The sequence below is a fragment of the Xenopus laevis genome, chromosome 7S, assembly GCF_017654675.1.
Source record: "Xenopus laevis strain J_2021 chromosome 7S, Xenopus_laevis_v10.1, whole genome shotgun sequence".
NCBI classification, from domain to species: Eukaryota; Metazoa; Chordata; class Amphibia; order Anura; family Pipidae; genus Xenopus; species Xenopus laevis.
The window spans coordinates 45023316-45042236 of NC_054384.1; the positions used below are offsets into that span (position 1 = coordinate 45023316).

The 18921-nt window shown below is 39.5% G+C and overlaps 1 protein-coding gene across 1 annotated transcript in view; it reads left to right on the forward strand.

The window, feature by feature from the left end:
* The window catches only part of vdac2.S (voltage-dependent anion channel 2 S homeolog), a 41672-nt gene extending 29544 nt beyond the window's left edge, over window positions 1–12128 (forward strand). The window contains 3 exon segments of the mRNA NM_001095930.1: window positions 6660–6666; window positions 10107–10164; window positions 11513–12128. Coding sequence (NP_001089399.1) covers window positions 6660–6666; window positions 10107–10164; window positions 11513–11604 — 157 coding nt within the window. The 3' untranslated portion in view covers window positions 11605–12128.
* The last annotated feature ends 6793 nt before the right edge of the window (window positions 12129–18921 follow it).

Here is an 18921-nt window from a genome sequence, read left to right on the forward strand (position 1 = left end):
TTTTGTTTTATTTTCACGTGGAGCAAAAGTACACTGTGAGGAAGGTTCCTTACGAGTTTTTCAAAATAATTATTATGCCTATTCACAGCCCACCCAGGTGAATACTGCCGCGTGATCTGATCCCAGGCTTCACCTTAAAGCTAGGGCCGGACAAAGGAGCGATGATAGTGGAAAGCTAACACCAACAAGTTGGAGAGACGCCTGGCGATTCACAATTGCTCTATAGTAATAACTCAATACAATTCCCTAAAAGCAAAGGGAAAACGTTAGTGCTGCGACAAGCCACTAAAAAACTTAACCTTTGGAATAGCTGTAATATATGCCAGTTGAAAAACCATTAGGCATTGGGGACTGGGCGACGCTCTGGTACAGGGTCGTCAATTAGAGGCGTGTCTTTTTAGCTCAGTGACCACTTTACTACCCACAAAGTAAAAACTAACATATAGTGGGACAACCCTACATTAAGAAGGTCCTCGAAACAATCGACACTCCAAGCATTATTAGGCAGTTGGACAGTGTCGCACGTAATAATCATATATGGGTAGAACATGAGCGGTATTCGTATCCTAATTGTTGTCGACAAGTATTGTGAGAATAAGTATTAATATAAGTGGATGGCAGTTTATTCAGCATAGGTTGAAGGTATACTATGACTGTAGATAATAGAGATTAAATATCTCATGAGAGCTCTCTGGTTGTTCCTGAGGCTACCGCTATATGCTGGTCTTTCAGGAATTAGATAGTTGACATGTACTTTGAGAGAGTGGAGGTCTTCTGCCCAGCTTAAATATATTTGGCTATATGATAATGAGTTATATGGAATTTGTGCCAGTATATATATTCCTAGTTCAAAGCTGTGTCATAATTATTAGTGGTATTGTTGCCTTATTTTGTTATAGACGACGACGCAGTTATTGTTCGCTCACAATACTGTCTGCTTTGTCTTATATATTTGAATTAATGGCGTCTTGTAGTGTGCATAGAGAGGCATACCCTCCTGTAAGTTGACTATTTTTATTTTGTTATTTTTTGGTTGTGTCATGCACCTTCTCATTGCATTTTATCCCCGCCTATAATGGTTTTTAAAAAAAATAGTGGGTATGGGTAGTCCACAACTTTTCCCTTGTTTTGTTATATTGTTTCGTTATATACAAGAGCGATGACCAGCGTCCCATGTATTGACGCTCCCACCTCCTTCCCAGGTTTCTCTTATAGATCATTGGTGAATCCCTTAGCTGGTTTGCTCTAATACAAGATTGGGCAGCTCAAGTTTGTGGATTGTTTTATTATCTTTTTGAAATAGGCAGCTTTAGTGATATGTATTGCAGGTATTAACTTAGTCCCTTTTATGTAATAATGTGTAATTATGTGGTGATTTGCACTTAACTTTTCGCCTTTTGTTTCTATGATTGTCGAAACTTATGCCATTGCCTTAATGTTCGACACTTATTTTTTTCCGTATGAATTACCAATAGGGAGAATATAACGTGGCTATAAGTTTTATTTCATTTTCCATATTTTGTGTTCAAAGGTTTGTAATTTCCATATCACAATGTAGGACTTTCCTAATCCATGTTAATTAGACCTGCCTGTCAAATCAACATAAGCCTTTTTGCGCTTACTCATAGATTTCTACCCTGCCATACTATTTCCAAAGATTATTAGGAGAAGATCTCACATGCTTCTAGACAAGTTTAGCTGTCTCAGTTTGCTTCCTAATATCCCTTCTTTGCCTAGCGTTCTCTAAATATTTGGTCTCCAAAGGCTAGCCATTTGCCTAAAGGCACTGCCCATTTTTGACTATAAGAGTTTAATCATTTTCTTCAATCACTTATTACCTATTGTTGTTTTGATCTGTGTCCTAGTAAGTCCTCATATTCCTCTATTCTCATAATATTCCTATATTGGGAGTAAACGAATAACAGCAATTTAATTTCTTTCATCATTTTTCCCATATTTTTTTCTGGTTTCAAAAGTGTGATCTGCATTCAGCACAGATGGTTTACTTGTTCCAATACCCCAGTCTTAAGACTGCCTGTTTTCAAACATAGCCTTTTTTGTTCTCTTATGTGAGCTCTATGGCAATTCTGACATTGCCGGCTCATCAAGAATGCCCCATGACTCCTCATCCCTGGACCGCCCGTGTGACGTAATTATCATCTATATGGGAGAGGTATATTAGAAAATCTAACGGCAAAGTCTTCCCATTTCACATTTTTTTTCCCATATCGTCAAGCCACGAACGATCTCATTCAAAGTTGACCAATACGTATATGAGGATTTGGATTTTCCAATCCATGTAAGCTTCTGTTATTCGGACCTGTATTCTTCACACACTGAGTCCTTTTGCTCCTACTATAGAATTCTCCCTGCCTTGGGATTATTCAACGATAAGAACTACGGAAGAACACAGACTCTTTAGACTATAATGACAATTGAAGCTGTCAGATCCCATAAGTCCGCTTTGCCGTAGGCTCTTCATAACGCGCTTCAACTAGCAGTTGGCCTTAACGCCATCCCATGATAAAAGGCTAAACACTTCCAATTCACATTGCCTATAAGTGTTGACGGCTAGTGGCCTAGTTAAGCCTCAACTTCTACTTCTTTCAGTACGCTGTAATAGCTATGGATGGGGGAGAGAAAAAAACAGCAGGATTCTTCTGGTCAATTTCCATATCGGTCCACAAAGTGAAATTGACCCTAGAGTCACAAAGGAACTTCTCCAATCTCAGGTCAAGGTTACGTGCCTGTCTTAATCAAACCATTAGCATTTGTTCTCTATGACTCTAATTGACATTGATTATAAAGTTCTTTTGCATAAATCTTCGGTGAGATAACGGCAACTGAAGTTGAGCAGAAAAATTTCGGCTAAAGTCTTCTTCATTTACGTCGGGTAATGGCGGTCAATTGGGAGTTTTGACCAAATTCACAAGATAGGACCTTTTCCAATTCTCTATGTGTAATTAGACTGCCTCGCTAACGAAGCATAATCGACTGGTTCTGTCCCTACTTATTATTCGAATCTCTGCGCCTCGCCTACAATAGAATAGGTAAGAAACGCACACCAAGCTTCTACACTATGACATAGCACGCCTGTTCAGAGTCCCATATCCCCTAATTGGCGGCTAGAGGCTTTTATCGGAACACTATACCATTGCCTAACGACACTCCCCATCGAATAACCAAGGCTAACATATTCAATACACACTACTACTATGTGTTGACTGGGTGTGCATAGTAATGTTGGGAATAGAGAGACTGGGACACCTTCAAATCTTCTTCTATCCGTAATACATAAAGGGAGATTGAAAAAACACGGAGCAAATGATCTTGGTTCCATTTCCATAAACTCGTGATCAAGTTGACCGAGACCTCACAAGATAGAGGACATTTCAATCCTAGGTCAAAGGACTGCCTGGTCGAGGAAGGCATTATGCGCCTTTGCCTAGGCTCTATGGAACAATTTGACATTAGCCTTAGCGCTACTTTAAACAGACGAGGCCAGCGTAATAAACTCGCATTAAGGGAGAGTTGGAAAGAGGGAAAACAGCATATATTCTTACTATATCTTTGGTGTTCCGATGATGGCGCGTTCAGGACAGGTGAACCAACATTCGACAAGAGTGGCACTTTCCATGTCCATGTTAAAGACTTGCTCTGTCAAAACCAACATATCCTTTCTGCCCTATTCTAATAAAAGTTTATTCCTCTGGGTCCCTTGCCCATACACAAAGGAGGATAAGGAAGATACTGGACAAAGAACTTTCTATGACAAGTTGGTAGGTGTCACAGTAGCATTCACTTCATATTCTTCCTTAAATGCCTAGGCTTCATATTGGGGCACAACTTAGTCCATTGGCCTAAGCACTCCCATTCCGATAATTCCAAGCTAATCAGGTTTCAACAAAAGTTAACCAGCACTTGTTGTTGACAATAGGAGGTGGCCTACGCTAAAACGACTCTCAACTTTCCTCTATAGCCGCGTAAAACCATACGGAGGAGAAAAAAATAATCCAGCAAAGTCTTGCTTTGAGGTGGGATATCCATATCGGTCGCAATTGGAGTATGAGCGGGGCAATCACATATGAAGGAGCTGTTCCTAGATCCAGGTCAAGGACTGCCTGTCAAACCAACATAAGCCTTGTGAATACCGCCTAGGCTCTAAATGACAATATTTTGACATTGCGGGGGCTATTCCACTTAGGTTTAATGATTCCTCCCCGTTATATAGGTAACCCATAGGGGAGAGAACAAAAAACGGCAAATTCTTTCTTCTTTTCCATATCGCTTAAACTGTAGGTCTGACACGGGAGCAATCCAAGAAAGGACTTCCTTTCGCATATCATGTTTAAGGAAGGACGGTGGGTGTAACATACAGCGTTATTTGCCTTTTTGCAATACTATACACTGATTCCTTCCTGCCATAATGGGGCTGAAACAAATTTAGAATAGGAAGAACCTAGTCATTTGGCTTACAGATTCTATATGAATCAAGGCGTCAGTCCTTTTATATTGTCCTTCCTGGTTGCCTCTCACGGTCTACTATGGCACAACTTGCCAATTGCGTAAACGCACTATGTTTTCTGAATCCGTGTGTTTTCGGTATCGTAGACTATCGAATCGTCCCGAAGGCACGAAATAAAAGCTAACATTACCCCAACACATAGTATACAATGGGGTGTTGACGACTGTGGCCTGTAGGTGGGAAGTGCCTCAACTTCCTAATCCCGTGATATACCATAAGGGAGGAAAAAAGTGCAAAAGTCTTCATTCATTTCAATATTCAGTCAAAGCTTGATCCATCACAAAGAGGACTTTCCAATCGAGGTCCAGGGCTGCCTGTTCTTTATTACAACGAGACTATCGCGCTTATGGCCTTAGACGTGGCTTACTTTGACAATTTGACATTTCTTTGGCCCGCGCCTATCTTATGTGCGTATACTTCATGATTTTGTCGAGTAATATGTTAAGAGTAGATTCGTGCAAGGTCTTAGCATTTCATTTCCATAATCGGTCCAAAAGTATGACTGCAATTCAAAAGAAGGTCTTTCCAATTCTACAGGTTACTAAGGACATTATTGCCTGTCAAACAACATAGCCTTTTACCAGTACTATAGATTCCCTATTCCAGCACACCACTACCTCCCATAAGAATAGGAAAAGACCCCACAGCTTCTCTATGTATCAATAGCTGGGTTAGTCCCATATCCCTGTTTGCCTTAAATAGTTTGTGCTAAAGGGCAACTAGCCTTTGCCGATTTGTCCGATTTCCCCGACTTTAAATAGTTTTATTAACAACAAAAAACCCTTATCTAATTAACAGGTACATTCAGAAAATCAGATAATAATGACAATTTACCGGCAGGGAGAACTATGAAAAGGATTAGGAAAATAAAAATTTTATTTACACTTGAATGTAATTTTCTTGACAAGGGTAATACTTGGTGGGCACCAGATTGAGTTTATCTTGTAACCATTTAGAACATTGATCAGGTCCCATCATGTCTTAAATGTTAACCCGTCAGACAGAAGGAGGCCCCTGGAACAGGCAACACCCTTAAAACATTGCATATGTTGTCAAATTTTGGCCCCGAGATATTTTGGTTATCCTCTTAAAAAAATATAATTACATTTTTGACTAAAAAGCAATTCGAATAGAGGTTTTAACATCGATAAACATCAGTTTTTAAAAAGGTAAAATTATTTCGTTGGCATTTCCCAAATAGGCTTTTTTTCCGAACCAACGTGCCTAAAGTGTGTCACCATCTTTGACATTAATTTGCACCCAAAATTTCATACATGATGGAACCGAAACTTGTTTTTATGGATGGAGACAAACTAAACACGCCCATATGAAACACCATGGTGGTAAGAATGGCAATATAAGTTGACAAAAGCATTCCTCAAGATCTCCTTCGAACCATCTTTATCCCTCCGCTCTAAATAGTGGACGGAGTCACGTTGGGGCGGGATCAGCTGGTTGGGTCCACCGAGGGCGTCTTGCGCATACTCGGGCAGGAATTAGGGGCGTCAGGGGTATTTCAAAACACATGTAATAGGTGGTCTGCATCAGGGTTACTTGGGCTACGGCTATTTTGAGTCTTCCTGTAGCCACTTGGAGTACCGTGCCCGGGCCGGGCTCGGTGACGTTGAGAGTATTGAGAGGGCCGCCCTTCCAGATAGGCGGGCCCATGAAGCATTCTCCGGCCGCGGTCGCCAACATCCCACTTCTCTGGATCTAATGTTGTGGGGAAGTTGGCGAACATTCCGCGTTCTGCGTTCCACAGGTGCGAATTTTTTGCGACTGGTTGGCGGCACCAATGGCTCCAAGAGTAGGCTCTTTGTGGACATGGGTGCTGCACGAGCATTTAAATACCAAGTGTTGCGCCAACCCACCACGATTGCTAAGGCCCCCACAGGCCATAATCCGACCTGGTGCCGGCTGTCTCTCTAATTCAAAATTAATAATAATTTTGCGGGTGACCGGAAAGGGCGACCGAAATTTTTTGGGACATTGCCCCTAGGCAAGCCTGAAAGATGGAATAAAAAGGGATACACACTGTAAATTCAAATAAACAGTTATAACATGAACATTTTATTTACCTTTAACATGAATGGAAACCATAACTCTTTGTGTTTAATTCAAGCAGGGGTGTTCTCATATCTGTGCACTTACCACCCTTTATTGAAAGGGTCACTGCGCAAAGCAGTCACACCAGAAACGGAAGACCAAAATACTTATTATATACTTCAATAGAAAAAAGATTTAGGAACCTAAATCTCTGAATATATCAACATATTGAAAAAGAGGGTTTGCCACTTTAGAATTGGCTGTCCTTGACCATAATAAAAGTTACGCGGAAGGATCTAAATTTGCCTGTTTTACAAGTGACCTGTGAAATACACGCCTGACTCGTTAAGCTAATTGGGGGACATAATTAATACAAAGAGGTGTAATCTCACACAGTTAGTAACCAGGGTACAACCTTTATCTATGATTTTTAGAACCCAGTTATCCATTTCAACCAAACCAATAGTATTTGCTCAACCCCCCCAAATCAGTACCTGCTGCAAATATTTAAGGAAACAAGCCATAGGCTCCAATGAAAAATGGGTCTCCAATCTCGCGTCATTTTAAAAAGTTTAAAAAAACAAAAGATCAAGAGGAGAGGTATTGTGTGAGATCACAAATAGAAAAGAATAAAAGAAGATTGGGTAATGCATCCTTTAACCCTAAAGCGAATTGCGCAACATTGTATCTTCTCTTTTATACATATAATCTCCACCTCTTATTTAATTTACTCTCATTGTGTTGAATCCCCTTCCATTACTACCAACAAATAACTTAAACAAACTCATACCCTGGTGAGTTTTACTTGGGAATGTATAACAAGTTTTGGGCCATTAAAGAAGCCGTGAGGGTTCCAAAAAACTCAGAGCCACATGGAGCATAATAAGTAATAGAATCATGTTTTATGATTAAAACTTTCCCTTCCCATTGGAAGCTTTCTCAACATTCCACAATTAAAAACCTTCCTTGTATATCAAACCAAATTTATTACCTTTATTTAAACTGCCAAAATCCCAATTTGAACCCGGGGGGGGCTTTTGAGTAATTAGTAATGAGCCAGCAGCCTATTATGGGAACATTAAAAAATCAGGATAATTTACCTATGAAAAATTATGTTGGGAGAAAGCCTGATTATGTCATTCCAAAGGGACCAGTTCCAACCTGCATGTTTTAATGTTGGCTCTTTTAAACTAAAATTGCACCTGTCCCGCCTCTCCAATCTCACCGGCTGTACAAATTTATCAATCTCTAGCATGGCTTGAAGAAAAGCAGCTTCCTGAGTAATGTTGCACTCGGAGTGCAGGGCAATTTTCTGATATGCTGGAGGACAAATGCAAAAAGTGCCCAAGCCCATCACCTATAAGGGCACTGTCATACATGAAGCTACTTTCCTTAAAGTAACAATAGCACAAAAAAATAAGTATTTGAATTGTAATTTACATATAAAATATTGTTGCCTTGCATGGGTAAAACTGATCTGTTTGCTTCAGAAACACTATTGTTATAGTCATATAGTAGTACATAAATAAGCTGCTGTGTAGCTCTGCTGGCAGCTATTCTGGAGAAGAGACTCAGATTACATAGCATATTGCAAGCTATGTTACATAGCATAAAGGTAAGATCTGTAGAATATAATGGTGTTCTACAGAGCTTATCTGTCTATCTGTTAACTATATGTTATCTATCTTCTATCCACTATTTAACTTAACTTTAAGCCCTACTTCAGTTGTCTCCATTGCTACACATCAGCTTGTTTATCTAAATTGCAGTAGTAGAATTCTGACAACCTATAGTTTGCAGGTGGGATACTTCTATAGTAGGCATACTAAACAGGAGTTTTTAGAGTTGCATGTGCCCCAGTTTTACTTTCCATCCTTTTACACTGTTTTTGTGTCATATATTTTCTGTGATATGTTTTTATTGTTGTCCTGTCTGCTTGTTTCATGTTTTTTGCAAATTTGGCTAAAAATGCAAAATTATATAAATAGGTTAATACTAAAGTAGAGAAAATGTGAAGTATGTTTCCTCTTCTATGCAGCCTCTTTTTTTATCCTCTTACCCACCTTCTGGCATTTGAGTTTGACAACACAGTTATGTTGATGACGTATAGTCATCAGTTTATACCAACTTTCAATGAGTGCACTTGCTTACATTTTTTTTAAAAGCAGAACTAAAGCTTAAAGGACATGGGAAGCCCCAGAAACTAATCATAGCCCCTGCTTTGTCAAAATTTGCTTGCGTAATAACAAATGCTGCTCTAGAAATATGCCCTCTATTAATGATGCACCTACGAGTGAGTGGAACACTGACCTCTGACTCAAATGCACATGTGCTCTCTAAGACACTTTTCATCTGTGCATGTGACCCCCAACTCCTTAGCTTAGTTTTTAGCAGCTACCCAGAGCATATAGAACATTTTTAATGCCACTAAGGCTGGAACTACATGGTGCTCGTCCTTCCGATCCAACGCGATAAGAGGAAGCGCAGGTATCATGTCGGATGCGCAGAATCTAATGTAAGCAGATACAAATGTCGCATCTACAAACAGAATGCATCCGATGTGACTGTCGGATGAAGACTCAATTTGCAGCATTCGCATCCGGCAATCGTGTTGGATGCAATCAGTTTGAAAATGCGACCTTTGTATTACTTACATTAGATTCGGCACATCCGAAGTGACGCCTGTGCTTCCTCTCGTTGCGTCGAATCGGAAGGAAGCGCACTGTGTAGTTCCAGCCTAACACTCGATAGATTCCCAAGGTAAGTTATAATCTCCAATATATCTCTGCTAGATTTTTACATGATTGTGTTTTTACTCCGATATTTGCAGAAGTTAAAATCCCTGAAAATACGTTTACAATTGTTGTCACACACAATTTGGTGTGCCCTTATAGGGCTGCTGAACCTCTCTCCTGGTACATTAAGTTCATTATATAAACTAAAGCAAATGAATACATTCATCTTTAGGCTATAATTCAGGGTCTAACTGACCCGGCGGGACACCGGGAAAAACTCGGTGGGCCCCGACCCTCATGGCCAGGCCAGACCCCCTCTCCCGATATTGGTATTTGGGAAAAATATATTTTCCTTTTTTGGCGCAGCGCCGCCTGCGCATGAGAGCCGCGCCATGCAGCCGAGTTACAGTAGGAGGGGCGGAAGGGGCCCCTGGACAGCAGTCTCGGTGGGCCAGGGCCCCCCAGTCCGACCCTGCTATAATTCACCTTTATGTAAGCAGTACTTATGTAGTTGAATGCATACAATATCTCTCTAGAACTGTGTTTTTATTTTTCCCTCTTCATTCCTAAATATGCATCTGTACTAAAAGCAGCTCTTTGGTTCTTGTTTTTTTTGTATCTGGATATATAAGATGTAAATAATTGTTCGTTTGTAAAGTGCATTAACTGTTCATATTTTGTTTTTATGGCTGTTGCATATTTTTCAGTATTCATTTTTTTTAAAACTGACAGTGCAGTTGAAAATGAATAGTTTCCTCATTAAATGTCTTATCGCATATACTTTTTTTTTTTATTTGCAGGCAAAGGTAAACAACTCCAGCCTTGTAGGTGTAGGTTACACCCAGACCCTAAGGCCAGGTGAGCGTTTTGCCAACCCATTTGTATATTATATATTTTAATACAATTATTATTATTATGTATTAAGATACATTAAAATGTAGGGAAGCACCAAATCCACTATTTTGGATTCAGGTGAACCCCTGAATCCTTTGCAAAAGATTCGGCTGAATACCGAACTGAATCCTAATTTGCATTTGCTAATTAGGGGTGGGAAGGAGAAACATTTTTTACTTCCTTGTTTTGTGACAGTCATGCAATTTCCTCCCCGCCCCTAATTTACATATGCAAATTAGAATTTGTTTCGGTTGAGCAGAAGGATTCTTTTGAAACCTGCTGAAATAGGCTGAATCCCCGAACCGAATCCTGAATTCGGTGCATCCCTATTAAAAGGAGAATCCAATTGCGCGTGTATTGCATTCTATTAACTATAAGCATCACCTGTCAGGCAACTTTTTGATTTATTCTGACCTTTTATGACCAAAAGCAGTGCAAAAGAGAGCATAATTAGCCCTACCAACAAAGTGCTAAAAACACAATCCCATTGAATTAAAAAAAAAATAACTTTACCCTTTTACCTAATCTGATTTGTTTCTATTAGGCTAATGTTACACCAGTTGATCCGCTTCCATCTTCTTGATGGTATAAGTGCAGTGATAGACATAGCATCTGTGTGTGTACATGGACGAATTTCGGCGCAAAAATGCATATATTTGCATTTCTGTGATGAAATACATTTGTGTGTACGCACACACGCCAATGCTGTTCCTGTTAGTGCACTTGCACCACAAAGCAGTTGGGAGCAGATTGGCTTTTTCTCCACCTGTTTATATGCAGGTGGCAAAACAGCCTAGTGTGGTATTAGCCTTATATCTCACATTGGGAGGCTTCAGTTTTCCCGAAGAACAAATGATTGTCACAGCATCCAACTTGCTTGTGCAGCTCCTTGTTTAAATAAGTCCAGTTGAGTTTGGTGATTTTGCTATATAAACTATAGTAGAGTTTCTAAAGCAAACACACCAGTTTTACCAGTGCAGGACAACACTACATTATATTTTCATTACTTTAAATAACTTTCATTTTTTGGTGTTACTGTTCCTTTAACATTTGCTACAGTTGGAGTTACCCACAACTGACGGAAAAATAATAAGCTAAGCTGTTTTGGATGCATAACTATATTAATTCAACCTTTTGATAAGGAAAATAACACTATTCAATAATTTATATATGAGATATAACAAGAGGATTAATGGAATACTATTAAAAATTGGTTATGTCCCTAAATAAATGTGATAAGCTGAATATAACTTGATCTTACCAACTTTTTCACTGTACTTATTTTAATATTCAATATTGATTTGGTTTTTAGGTGTAAAACTCACACTTTCTGCGCTGGTAGATGGAAAGAACATAAATGCTGGTGGACACAAACTAGGTCTGGGTCTGGAGTTAGAGGCTTAAGCCTGTCGCCTTTCTTTCTGCAAATGACACCAAGGGATATCCAGGAAAATTTGGCCTTACTTGTAATGTGTTCAAAATGATAACCAGCATAGCTTATTTTTGCATCCCTCTGTCTCCAACTACTGCCTTTTAACAACATAGGACAGGATTTGTGCTGAGGTAGACGTTCCTTATTCTCTGACTAGTTACAGTTAACCGGTTATCTCTCCTTGTGGGGACCTTCAGCAAAGCACTCCCTTACATGTTATTTAAATGTGTATGTAACTGTATAGTAGTGCTTTGTCCTACGGATAAAATAAGCCTCTACTGAGTGGAAACACACAATGCACATGTATGCATGTTTGTTTTTATTATTATTAACATTTTTATTTTGTTTCGTTACACTATGTCCAATACATGCAATGGAACTGTTTTCTGATTTCTGCACCCAGAGGGACAGCCAATTTTGCTTAGATCACCTTTATTTTGTAAGGATTTTGATATCCCCTAAAATGTAAGAATTATCAATAAAAATCTTACACGTGCAAGTTGTACTTGTCTGAATTTTATGTTACTGATACATTTCTGAACAATGTAAAGGCAGTTGGCAATGCAAAATACAATATCAATTTTCTTGTTATGCTATGATTTTTTTATTTTTGTGCCTCAACATGGGTCTTCTATTTTATAGGAGGTTCCCCCTGGCAGTATTACAGTGCAAATGTTTTTGTTTTGCAAGTTTATTCAGAACAGAGTAAACAAATACCTGTAGTATACTGAATTAACCCTTTAAGTGCCACATGTAGAATCTACGATCTGTGGATAAAAGGACGTTCTGCAGCACTTCTGGGTTGGGTAGTGGATGAGCAGCTTTTCAAACTGCTCGCTCAGTTCTGCTCATTCCCCAGCTTCTAAGCAACGAGCAGAAGCACGGAACTAGTGGCCCCTGGAATGAGATTGCCCAGGGGCCCCAAGGCAACAGGCACATGAAATCTACGCTGCTGCCTGCTCTGCTCTTCCTGGACCTCCAGCACAGCAGTTGCAGTTGGTGCACATGCTTGAAGTGTCCACTACAAATGTCCAAGAAAGCAAAAGAAATCCTCTAATGCCATAGACATGAACCCATGAGCGGGGGAGGATCTAGTCCACAGATTGAAACCAAGTTTCAAGAGATTTTTACTCCCAAGTAATGCTGTTAAGCAGAGAGGTATATGAACTTTTATATTTTGATCACAGGTAAACAAGTTAGTTAAGTTAAAATTCTGCTGGCACTTAAAGGGTTAAATGTCTAATATATAATTCCCTTCTGTAGCCAAAAGGTTAACTGAGACAGTTTTTGGATACATTATACTGTTTTTCTAATTTGCTCAGAAGACCGTCTACTGTTGCTTTATTTGGCATTATGGTTGAAAATTCATGAATTGACTTCCTTTAGAATTCAACCCACGGATTCTTCATGGATTGGATTCCACTGGAATTTAAATAAAGGCCAAGTCCAGATGTTAATTTATATTGGGGTTGCCTTGTCCTTTAATTAAAGTCTTAAATTATTAGCCTACTTTTATAGAAGTCTAAAGTGCTGCTTAATCTTGCATGGTTCCATAGTAAAATAGTCCTCATTGTTAAAATACCTCTTACATTTACGATGTTAATGTACCATATTCCTGCAGTACAGACTTAGGACAATACTATGATTCTACACAGGTAAGTCAATGCAGGAATTTTTTGTGCATTAAGTGGTAAGTGATTGCATCACTGGCTAATCTTTACAGCCAATGTTGCCATGTTTACACGTTCACAATTAAGCAAAAGAAAAATCACACATGGTTTCCTCGTTTTTCCCCTGCAGTGATCAGATTTGCTTCTCCTTTTGCCTTTACATGCAGTTCTATAATTAAACTATATAATACTTTAAATTAGACCTTTTTTCCGTTATTCTTCCTAACCAGCTACAGTTGTAACATTGGGTTAGTGGGCAGGCAACATTCGGCACATGTGCACATCGTTTTTTGCAGCCATATATGTGACCTTACATTGGGTAAAATCATGGCTGTGATAAGGGAAGACTCCTGGATACTTGACCTGTCCAAGGAGGACTTGGAGGAAACAACAGAGAACTGCCATCATTTTTAAAATTTTCAAAGATAGACTTATTCAATATATAATCCTCAGCCAGATCACCATCGTCAGACTTTTTAAAACGAGGAGAAAGATGAACGACTCCTGTCACCAATGCAAGCAAACGCAAACTTTTTCCACATGATCGGTCTTGCCCACCAATAGCCAATTTTTGTAGAAATATCTAACATTTGGGTGAATGACCTACAGTTCCCTAATATAGGGAGCTATAAAATACTTTATTAATCACAACATGTTTCAACATGGATCCTTTATCAAGTGTGGGTTTGAACTTGACTCCTATTGCAAATAGAAAAGTCTGCTAGTCTGGAGCAAGTCTTAATAATGGATGATTTTTATTATCCAGATATTTACTAGAGCAATAATACTGCTAGCACTTCTAATGGAAACAAGTTTATAAATGGCCTGCATGACAATTTAATGTTTGAGATTGTTGAAGACTCAACCAAAAATTATGCTATATTGAATTTAGTAACGTCTAACTAGTCCGAACTAGTCCGAACGAATAAAAAAAGTACAAGAACTTTAATTCCAAAATTAATGTTGTATAATTTCACGTTTCTTGTAAAAAAACATACAATGGGTCAACAAAGACAAGATTTTTTAGAAAAGATAACTTTTGAATCTTAAACTTACTTCATAATGTAGCTTGGGACATAAAGTTTTCAGGTAAAAATACAGTACAGATATTAGACCATTACTGTTCTAAATATATTCCTAGTAAAAAAAAAAGCATTATGGCCCACCCCGTTGGGGCTTAACTCATATTTGAAGAACAGGAATGAAGGGAATGAGGAAAAAATAATTAAATTCCATTTTAAAATATTTCAGGGATATCCATTTTCTTTAGAATATTAAAAAAGATATACATGGGATTCATTATTTCATGGATCATGCACCCAAAAGATATCACATACTTGATTGGTATAGATGACCTGGCCCAAAACCTCCTATCTATTTGCAAACACTTTGGCATGCACTTTTAATCCGTATTAAGCAAAGCAAGGTTACAAGCCTTCAGTTTTTCAGATCAGCCTTGTTGCTTTTCTTGGGTAGTAGAAAAGTACCCCTTTTTTCCCAGGAGGCAGCTTTTTATCATAAAAACACTTGTTAAAAAAGAAATAAAACAAGAGTTATATCATTAAGAGCATCTCTTAATTTTCTTAGAGGCCCATTTATCAAAGGTCCACCTTTAGAGGTTTTAGGGGTTTTTTAAACCATGATTTAACACTATTCACCTCATGTAATAAAAGGCACTAAGTTTGCCCAGGAGCAGTAACCCATAGCAACTGATAAGATGTTTTCTTTTAAAGGGATACTGTCATCGGACAAAAAAATTTTTTTCAAAATGAATCAGTTAATAGTGCTGCTCCAGCAGAATTCTGCACTGAAATCCATTTCTCAAAAGAGCAAACAGATTTTTTTTATATTCAATTTTGAAATCTGATATGGGGCTAGACATATTGTCAATTTCCCAGCTGCCCCAAGTCATGTGACTTGTGCTCTGATAAACTTCAATCACTCTTTAGTGCTGTACTGCAAGTTGGAGTGATATCACCCCCTCCCTTTAGGAGGGTAACAACAGGCTAGCAGTTCCTCGGTGGATCTCTGGTGGATTTTGTGATTTGCCCAGGCCCTTTTTGGGTCTGGGTGAGTTTTTTTCCCTAGAAAGATATACTGTAGCCGTTTTTTTCCCCTTTTTTTTTTTTTTTTTTGTTTTACATCAAGATGCCGAAAAGGCAATGCTGCTGGCCCCAGAAGTGTATGTACACGCTCCAGGCTTGGGCCAGGGAAAGGTAAAAAGATGAAAGAATTGACAGTAGCTCCTGACAAAAAGAAGCCAAGTGATCACAGAGCAAAAGCAATGGAAAATATAAAATCAGCTGAGCCCCATGAAAGTGTCTCTGTCCCTTCTGATGGTGAAGAAATGGAGTGTACAGCAACACCTTCCAATGCAGAGGCAGGCAAGATGGCGCCTAACCAGGAGGTGGAAGCTCCTACAGGACCATGTGACTCCCAGTGTGCAAGCCCTGTGGTGGAACCGGCCAGTGGTGATGATGTCTGTGAAGAACCGACAGCAGAACTTCAGGCTGGGAAAGTGGCAGCACAAGTGGCAGAAGGAGTACTGCAGGAGGCAGAGGCTGAAGAGGGACAAGCTGCGGAGGTAAGCGACACTGCCAGCTGGAGTGATTTGGGGCAGCAGGAGAGGCAAACAGCAAAGGAGCCTAATCAGTATGAGAAGGTTTATGGAGACTGTGTTAAACATAATGACAATGGGGAAAGTTTTGCTAAAGACTCTGTTCTGGACACTGACTTTGTGGTGGGGGCTCTTAGAGCTATGGATGGGTTGAACAAGAAAAAGCAGTTTTTGGACAGTAACATCTGTAGGATTGCAATGGACTTTAAATTGGCAAAGGGTGAGAGCCGAGCAAGGAAGATACGGGAGCTTACAATTTTAAATAAAGATTTGGAGGAGGTGGAAAGTGAAATGGAGACTGTTCTTAAAAAGATTGAGCCCTGGAGAGAGACATATAGTAATAAAGAGAGATTTCAGCAAATGCAGAAAGGAGAGTCTGCAGCACAGAAGGAATTTGTTTCTAAAGTGGTGCTTTCTGGTAAAGCTGTGCAGGACATGGAACTGACTATTTTGGACGATTCAAACCCTAATGAGTTAAGTGAAAATGAACTAAGTAATGGTTTAAAGGAAAAAGATTTAAATACAAATGCACTTAGCAAAAGTAATGAAACTGAAAAGGATGAAAATAGTCACAGCAGAAATGAATTGAATGTTTCTAAGGTTCCTCCTGTTTCCAATGTATCTAATAATATTGTTTTAAATGTTATGAGTATGGGGAAGCAGGGGGATGTGGGTGAAGGGTTAAACACAAAAGCAAAGGTGGTTGCAGAGAAAGCAGGTTCAGGTGGGAACAGCAGTGCAATCACTGATAATGCAAAGTTGCCTGAACCCAATGATTCTAATGAGATGCGGGGGAAGGGGGTGGAAAAAGGAAAAGTGGATTTTCAGGGAAGAAATGACTCGGCTACTGTTTGGAGATGGAGCAGTTTAGGTCAGAACAATGGTAACATGGATCAAAATACATTTAAGAGAAAAAATGTTGCAAAAATCAAGTGGACTGGAGAAAAAGGGAAGGAGCCTGGCAGGAGGTTTGTAGCAAGAAACCTTATTAAACAGTCTCTGGATTTTACACCTGATGATGTTTTTGCTTTAATCACAATATCTGACAGTGAATATGATGTAAGCTTTAAGTTAACACAAACCTTAGAGGCTTTTTGGTGTAAATATGAACAGAAAAAGGGTGCGGCTGAATGGGAAGGTTTTAAAGCAGTACCTGTTTCTAAACCTGACACTAAGTTTGTAACTGTCTCTTTTAAACATGAATCTGTCCCCCCTGAGGATGTGTTGGTTTGGCTGCGCAGGCAGTGCACTGTGCTCTCCCCTCTCACTGAGGTGTATGATGAGGAAGGCTTCTGGGATTGTGGCTGGAAGGTGCAGGTTCGTTTGAATATGGAGTTGCATGTGCCCAAGCATCTGCCAAACTCTTTTTTTCATTGGCAGAGAGAGAGGGGTCTGTTTTTATGCCGGTCAGCCTAAATTGTGCCATAGGTGTGGGTCCAACAGGCATTTTGCTAATAAATGTGAAGTAAAAAAATGTGCTTTGTGTGAAGGTCTGGGCCATGACAGTAAAGAATGTGATAAGATAAGGTGTAATTTGTGTAAACAATTGGGACATATACACCGGGACTGCCCAGAGGCATGGCATAATGTGCTGAAAAATTGCCCAAATATTGAGAGGGAATTTCAAAATGATCAGGTTTCTTCCCCAGATGGAAATACGGAACAGTCCACAGAGCAAGAAGGAATCAGTCAGGAGAACAGTGTCAGAAGGAAAAATAAGAAAGGTGCAGGTACTGAAAGAGAGGAGGTTGTTGAGGCAGGTAAAAAGGAGGTGGTAAAAAACAAAAAAGAAGGTGGTAATTGGACAGTGGTTGATAAAAAGTCAAGGAAGAAGCAAGACAAAATAACTGTTGCTAAAGAGATCCCTGTGTCAAACAGATTCATTCTCCCTGATGGGAAAAGTTGGGGGGAACTTGCAGAGGAGGATGATCTGAGGAGACTTGAGGAGGAGAAGGAGAAATGCTTTAAGGGGGTCCTCGGGCAAACCAGGAGGAAGAGAAGTAGGACAAGTGAAGGGGGGAAAGTTAAAAAGAAAAAAGATCGTAATTCTAATGAGGAAGAGTGGGAATCAATGGAGGAAGATGAGGTGATTGACTGGGATGAAGAAGATGGGCAGCCCAGATTTCAGGTTAAGAGAAGAGGTTCTATTGAGGAGGAGAATGGGGGAGGTAAAAAGTAATACCATGCCAGATTTTTCCTTTAAATTTTTAACATCAAATGTGTGTAGTATAAAATCAGATAAGGCTCGTTTTGTTGCATACGAGAGTCTGAAGGATTCGGGGGCTAATGTTATCTTCCTTCAGGAAACAAGGCTCACAAAGACAGTTGAGCTTTTTAGAGCAAAGAGGGACTGGCAATATGGCTGCTCTCTATGGTCTATAGCAGAAGACTCAGCAGGAGGAGTTGCCATCCTTTTTAAGGGTATCAAGATTTTGGCGGTAGTCCGTCTGGTAGAAATACAAATAGGCAGATGTCTAATGATTGATATTAAGATTGAAGGGGTTTTGGTAAGGCTAATAAATATAAATGGCCCCCAGAGAATATCTGAAAGAAGAGCCTTATTGTCTGAAGTTAGGCAGTTTTTGTGCACTTCCATCCCAGTTATTCTAGCAGGTGATTTTAATCAAGTCCTCCGTGCTAAAGACAGAACTGGGAGGTTTAACAAATATGAGGGTCAGTTTTTTGACAATATTCTGAGTCAGGCAGGTATGGTTGATATTGGTACCTGGGGGGGACGTGTGGGTAAACATACATATTTCTGTGCTGACCGCAGCAGTAGGTTAGACATGATTTTCATAAAAAAGGGGGAGTCATTCTCTGATGTTAAGGAGGAAGCAGTTGAATATTCTGACCATTTAAGGGTATCCTGTGCTTTTGGGGGATTAGAAGGGTTTAGGAGGGGAAAAGGAATATGGAGACTTAATGGGAGTTTGTTGGAAGATGAAGAAGTTCAAATTCTTTTTAAAGATTTTTTTCAGTGTCAGATGTCAAAGGTGGATTTT